The sequence below is a fragment of the Micropterus dolomieu genome, linkage group LG03, assembly GCF_021292245.1.
Source record: "Micropterus dolomieu isolate WLL.071019.BEF.003 ecotype Adirondacks linkage group LG03, ASM2129224v1, whole genome shotgun sequence".
In the NCBI taxonomy this organism is placed as follows: Eukaryota; Metazoa; Chordata; class Actinopteri; order Centrarchiformes; family Centrarchidae; genus Micropterus; species Micropterus dolomieu.
The window spans coordinates 21,679,816-21,687,325 of record NC_060152.1 but is presented as its reverse complement, the minus strand read 5'-3'; the positions used below and the strand labels follow the sequence as shown (position 1 = coordinate 21,687,325).

Below are 7,510 nucleotides of genomic sequence, written 5' to 3'. Positions count from 1 at the left end.
GATACAGTCATACATCTCTCACCCCCCCTCCGGCAGAGCTCTTATCCTCCCTGCTGTGGTTTTACTGGGCCACTGACTCCAGTAGTCAGCCTGTTCTGCTCTGCTCTGCTCTGCCCTGGCTGCTGCCTGCATATCTCCCACTGAGGAGTCAGCTGAGCCAGGCATGAGACTACACACTGAACAGGCTACATACAGCTTAGATGAGCTTAACGCACACACAGAAGTGGTGGAGCTTTTAGGACATTTCCAAGATTATACCACACACTGAAGATATTATCTCTTGGTATGATACATATTTATCATCTGTGTGTTAAGAAATAACACTGGGTATTATAAAATGCATATATGACTACCAGCTGAAAAGAAGGCTGTTTACGCTCAGTGTAAAGTCAGTAGTTACACACAGCCAATTAAGCTCTGATAAAATGCATATATCTGCATATTCGTGTCATGCTGCAAAGGCTTAGTTATAGCAGCTTCATACAATCAGTTACAGATTAATGCACAAGTGCACACTCACCGTGTTCCCTCTACAGCTGCAAACATAGTAATAGTGCTGCATTTTGCACGTAGCTTCTGAATGTTGAACATACTGTATAAAATACAGAAAATTATGTGTGTTGTCTGTTTTGTACCTTGCACTTATCTTTATGTCCTTGTGAACTCATGACGCTAGGCTAATTCCTGATTTTGGAATTACATTTTTATGAAATACATATCAATGGTCCTGCTACTTACCTCCTTATTACACACAGCCAATTAAGATAATTTTACATTTAAATAACACTGAAGAGGCATTTTATTTGGCTACATACTGTACTATGTGTGACAGATACACAAAATAATTAACTGCCTGAAATGGCTTACTACATACTATACAATACATAGTGTAGTAGAAATAAATAAAACTCTATAAAAGCACACACCTAATGTCTTGGTATCTTAACGTAATTTTGCATCCAATCACAACATTAAAACATGCACTGCACTATAAACTGACATAACCACTGTTGTTAACACCGTACATAAAAGCCCCACATAGTCAAAGTAATTTCACACAGCTAATAAAGCTCTTACACAATAGAAACGATAGTGCTAAAATATTGCTTCAAGGTAGTCACACACAACAAATGCATACTGCAGGGTTCATACTGCATGCTGAAGATTCCTTGAAAATGTCAAAATTAGGGATGCGACATAGCTGAAGATAGTCATTTCTTTTATACTACTGAAGGAACAGCAATTAAAAAAGGAGATATATTTTTTGATGTATGAGGTAGACGTACAGTGTCTGGTGTTTCTGCAGGGAGAACTATGTTGTCATGTGGTTTAAATGTATGCCGAGACTGCATGCACATACAGACACACGTACTGTAGACAGACAGACATGCTTGTCAGCTATGCTGGAGGGCCCTTGGCTGACTGCTGCTAAACCAGCCCTTCCCCCACAAAAAGGGTCTGTCTGGGAGAGGGGGAAGGGAAATCATGACTGTCTGAACGCCAGACAGCCAGCATACAGCACAACAGGCTAGAACGGAATAGAAGAAAAAAAGAATAGGATATCACTTTGCCTGGGATAAAGCCCATGAAGATTTACCTTCCTATCTCCAGGAAACAGCCTTTATTACACCTCCCTTATCATTCAGCCAATTAAGGTTATCCCAGTATGTGTTTATTATGTCTTTATTAATTATCTAAATGGGAAACATTGTATTCTTCAGTGTGGGTTTCCAGGTCTCACATCAACACTCCCCTGCTAGGAAACATTTTGAATGCATGATGTAGACATAAGCCTTATGGGGCCTTAACATGAAATCTATAAAATATGTGTATAATATGTAAAATATTCTTATTGATTTGCTCTGTCTGAGACTATGGAGATGCTTCTATTCTATGGCTCCACTGTGGCAATGCATGCTTCCCAAAGGCTTTGCAGAATCAAGACCATCCTAAGTCTATAGAGAGGAGAGCCTGCTATAAGACCTTTTCAAATTTGTGTCTACTGTACCGTAACTGGGAATTAAAGTTTTTCATTGAAGATTTTTCATAGTTCAATGATGAGCTTTTCAATGATGAGCTTTTCAAAAGCTTGGTAGACCATCTGTGGGACATTTACACTCAAGGCTTAAGACATTTTTGTGTTCACAAAGGACATGGACAATTCTCACTTAATGTGAAATTTTGAGAAACAAGGCCCTTCCCTGTAGATGGAAAATGTTTGCAAAGCATTGTTTTTTTTTTTTGGTAACTAAACCAATAGAATAAAAGAAATACAGAAATATGGCCTTTTCATTTTTATTTCACACTGCACTTACTGGTATCATTTTGCTTCACTCTAAAGAAGTAGTTGGTTAGTGTCTGGGATGCAGTATGTTGCCACATAAGCAGTGTCCCCCAGCCCATGTTCTTTGGTTATTCCATGTTAACCACTAATGGGAACCAATCCATACTGTTAAGTTTGCTATTAATCGCCATTTTTTGTATCCAGCTGAATTATTTGTTGCCATATAAAATGGAAGAGCTACTAAAAAGCAGGTGCAGTGGTAAGCTGAGTGAATAGCTTTGATGGGCCTGTGTGGTCTTGTTTTGGATACTTACTCTCCTTTACTATCTTTTTGGAAAGCAGTTGACATAATCAATGCACAAAGTTGGCAAAGGTAATAAAGAGTCAGCCATTTCTTTCTTTCTTATTTATGGAATCTAACACAAACAGTCACAGAGAGATAAAAAGTTCAAGAAACAAGAAAAGAGTTGTAGAGTTTCAGTTCCAGCTGATATTTATTTCCTTCCTTGAAAAAGTTCTGTACACAAGTTTATATCAACAATCTGACAGGCAGTGAATGGACACAATTTAGCTGGCATGAGTTCCCCCCTTTCTCTGATTCTCAAAAAAAGGGTGGTTCCTTTGTTTATGGCATGATTAGAGACAATAAATGATAATTCTACACAGCATATTGCACAGGATGGATGAAAAATAAAGTCAATATATTTAAAAATGCTTTCATATATATATAAAAAAAAAGAGTCTGAACTGACCACCTTAAATGTAAGTAAGGATGTGTAAAAGATAGCAGTTCTAGACAGTGCCTGTCCTCGATAGCAACAACGTACATAAACACACAATCTTTTTGCTTTATGATACAGTCAAATATACAAAGATCGAGTTCACGTTTCGTTTTTCCTCATTTTTTCATTTTTTCTGAAAAACACAACAGCTAATAACCTGAATCTGAAATACAAATGCTATTCACCATGCCATAAAGATACTAAAACAATTATTAGCTAATAGTTAGCCGACAAGTAGAAAAGATTATATATTCAAATACAATGAGAAACGCAGTACAAGTAGATGTTGCGGAACTCAAGTCAGAAATTTGAATATGCTTGATGTTATCATCCTTGTTGTTTGCTTGCTGTATTGATAGCCGGTTCAATCCAGTGGTTGATTGGCAAATTTGACATCTATTAATGAAAACATCAAGAAATAAGTCAAATTTAAAGCTACAATCTCCTTATTTGTTGTCATAGGCAAGATATCTGACGGGAAATGCAAAAGCTTAAGATAGTGATGCTGTTAAACCCACATGGTCCACAGGAAAAAGCCTCTAGAAATAATGCATTCCTGTGTCTTTAAGGAGCCTGCAGACTGGCACTGTAAACGTAGAAGGTAGGCTGATACAAGGACTGGTGCTGCTTTCAAGTGCTGTCGGAAAATTCGTATTTACATCCTTTTAAGTGGGTGTTGAAGTATCTCGTGCCTGTACTGACAATAGGGGATGTTTGGGGATTGGACGTCAAAGGAGTCTTGTCAGTATTTGCTGGTAAAAGTCAAAGAAAGTTTGCCAAATTAGTCGCGTAAAACACCAATTACACACCTGATTCATATTATCTCCTCTGCTCTGTCACTTTAGTAAAAAAGTAGCTTGGTGCCTTTAATTTCTAAAATTACACAATAGGCACCACAGTGATATATGGTCTGTCTTGCTGGCTGTCCTTACAAAAGCGTTTGACCAGGCAATAACTCATGAGAACGAGCTTACCATGAGCACTTGAAGGCAGCATAAAAACCAGCCTGCCGGTGTACTAAAAATCAGGAAATCCAACACAGCTGTATTAGTAGGCTACACACACCGATTGTTGACTCCCTCGTTTTCTATATAGATTTGTACAAAAATACACTGAGAAAATAATCAAACTGTTTCCTCTCTTTTAAGTGTCCAAAAAGTGTGTACATTTAAATATAAAATGAAATCAAACGTTGTGTGTTTTTAAAACTCTAGCCCTTCGCCTGAGAAGGAAATGTGACAGACACAGACATACTGACAGACAACCGTGTAAGAAAAAGAAAACAGGACTAGATCATGTATAGGGCCTACAAGAAATTAAAAAAATGATCAAGTCAAAAATGCTTGGCCCCGTATATAAATACAACATCCCATATAAAATGGCATCTGTCTACATGTACAAAACAAAGCTCAGAGGATGAAAAAAATCGGTGAGGATTACTCTATAGCTATCATCTGAAATGAAAGAATTTTGGTCCTGAATCAAAGAGAACACGTGTATAAAGTTCAGCACAGATTTGAAGTTGCGTTTGAATCCTGAAGTTTGAAAAATTACAACAGCTGGTGATTATTTCAATGTCCTTTTTTTAAAGAGAAGAACCGAAAGCGAGCGCCACCTACCCATTTAAATAACCCTAATACTAGTTTTCAAACTGCTCGACAGTCTCACAGAAAATCTCAGCACAAGATAGGAACAAAAGTAGGCTATCATGCTTAACATGTTTTTTGCTTTTGAGAAAATATTCGACTTTTAAAAAACATCAACCCACCTCGGTTTTATTAAAAATCCCTCTCGGTGACACACCACAATAAAAAATGTCGCACGACAGTCCTATTTCTGTACCTTTTTAGTGGTGAAGTTCACTTGGCGATTGGTAAAAACTTGTGAAATGTCCCTTTTTTTAAATCGGCAACAACATTGATTAAGTGAACGGCGGACCGCATAACGTGCAAATCGATCACAGTTAAGTTGTTCAGTTCAAAAACAGTTCAGGATTGAGCGTCCCACTGCCATGAAACCAAGTCAGTCTCTCCTTCTCTTGTTTGCACTCCCTCCACTTCTGTGGTTCAACCAAGTCCCCGGTCCACGCATCCGAAGAAAAGTAGGTGCAAGTTATTCGCTTTAAAGTTTAGCTTTCCAAGGATTTGCAGCTCTTGCCTAACAAGGACGAGAAGGGACGGGGGCTAGTTTCAGTGGGGTTTTAGTCTGATGTAGTTATTACACAAACTATTACGCCCGGTGCACCAGGAGCTCCCGTTTCTGTTAGTCGCTTTCTTTTGCCTTTTTTTGCTCACTCAATACGTGAACACCAGGTTGGAGATGGTGGACTCCAGCCAGTCCCCGGAGATCATCTCGCTGACTTCGGGCGTGCAGTAGTCGGGGAACTCGAAGTGCGAGCCCCCGGAGCCGGACTCAAAGTTCATATCCAAGTCCCTGTCCAGCACCGAGGAGCCAAAGCTCCCCAGTGACATGCTATCAAAGCTGGGGCTCGGGTTAATGTCGAGCAAGTCGTCCTCAAACTCTTCGTCCTCCGAGGAAGAGGAGGAGTGGGACGAGGCGGAGGAGTGAGAGCCGGAGGGTGTAGGCGAGGAAGCCCGCCGACTGCTGTATGTGTGCCCGCCGTGGCGCTCCGAAGAGCCGCCCAGGCTGCCGCTGCTGCCGGGGGAGTCGGCTCCCTCCTCCCTGCCGCTGGCCGCGTCCTCGTACAGGCTGAGCGGGTCGCTGGAGTCCGCCGAGTTGCTGAGCGTCGGGCTGGCCGGGACCACAACGGAGGACGCCGGGCTGGCGCTCAAGCTGGCCCCGCTGCTCCCGAAGACGTACACCCGCTTGGGCTTCTTGCCATCCGGTATCTGCTTGGCTGCTGATGAGACAGATTTCGACTTGTAGAGAGAGTTGTGATGGTGCTCTGACGGGTGCTCAGAGGCAAACGGTGATGCTTTGGTGCTACTACTGTTGCTGCTCCCGAAAAGTGATTTGTGGGGTCTGCTGCTGCTGGGTGATTTGGATCCATTCTTCCTCGAAGATGAGGATGTCTTAGTGCTGGTGTTGTTAGAGCTACCGTTGAGTTTCTCCCCCTTGTCTCCGTTACTGCCAGGCTTGGAGGCGCTTGATTTTACCTTCTTCCTCGGCCGGTACTTGTAGTCGGGGTAGTCCGCCATGTGCTTGAGCCTGAGCCGCTCCGCCTCTCGGATGAAGGGGATCTTGTCGCTGTCTCTGAGCAGCTTCCACCGCTTCCCCAGCCTCTTGGAGATCTCAGCGTTGTGCATGTCCGGAGACTGCTCCATGATCTTCCTCCTCTCGATCTGCGACCACACCATGAACGCATTCATGGGTCTCTTGATGTGGCCACTGGGAGTTTTGCACCATGCCGGGTTGTCTCCCAGCTTGTCCCCGGCGGTCGATGAAGCTGTGGAGCCCGGGGAGAGAGGCGAAGCGGCCGGGTCCAGATCCATGCACGCCCCGGAGTCGGAGCTCGAATCCCCAGCGAAAAAGGACAGCGCCTCAGCGGTGCTCTCTGTGTGGCTCATTTTCTGCACCATGCTGCCCAGTTAGACACACAGAGGGAGAGCGGAGTGCTTGCTCTTTCTTTCTCTCTCCCTCTCTCCTTGGTCCTCTGATTCACTTTAAAGCAAACTCAGCTCTTTTCTCCCCCTCTTTGCAGTTTGAGCTGAGTAAAAAAAAGCGCAAGTAATAATTCACTCCTGAGATGTGCAGTACCTCGGTGACAGTTCAGTCCAGTGTAGCCTTTAAAAGGCTAGAAGCGTAAAAAAAGACATTTAAATTTTTTCAAAAAAAGTTTAATTTCCAGGTTCTGTAGGTGTTAAAACAGCACGGATAGTACAAGCCACTCTCCACTGAGTGCAGTGATCTGTCTCTCTCAGTCTCTTCCTTCTGTTATAAAGTAAATTCAGCCGTGTGGTGACTGAACATAGTCTATGCAGCTGCAGATCGCAGACTGAGTGCCACACTGTGCACTCGGGCACTTACAAAGGGCTCCCAAGTACAGTGTGTAAGGTAAGTGCTTCCCTCTGCATCAGCCCTGTCCCCTCTCCTAGAAACAAAAGCCATGCATGCTGAGGAGGAAAAAAAGAAAGCTAGAACGAGTTACACTGTCCGCCTTCGATCGGCAGACCTGCAGTCGAGTTTAAAGCAGCCCTCCAGTCCCGGCCCCCTTGCTTGCATTTATCCCTTCCCGGAGATACAACGGCGATAAAAATCCACCAATCGCACGCTGTCGCTACCCTGCTTCTGCGCCAAACTCACGCCCCCCTCGGCGCTGATTGGCCGACAATGGAATCTAATAATAATCAGCGCGTGCAATGAGGAGCCTCGTGTCTGACCTCATTCCAGAATACAACAAGAAACTTCAATTTTTTTTAAAGAGACACTGGCTTATGTTATGGCCAGCCCATGTGTATACCATTAACATATTGCTCTATGGGAA

The 7,510-nt window shown here is 42.9% G+C and overlaps 1 protein-coding gene across 1 annotated transcript; it reads right to left on the bottom strand.

Annotated features, from left to right (window-relative positions):
* Window positions 1-2,754: 2,754 nt before the first annotated feature.
* On the bottom strand, window positions 2,755-7,210 carry sox4b (SRY-box transcription factor 4b). The gene has a single exon (XM_046045082.1). It carries the CDS (start codon window positions 6,603-6,605, stop codon window positions 5,361-5,363), a length of 1,245 nt encoding a protein of 414 aa, XP_045901038.1. The 5' UTR covers window positions 6,606-7,210; the 3' UTR covers window positions 2,755-5,360.
* Between the last annotated feature and the right edge of the window lie 300 nt (window positions 7,211-7,510).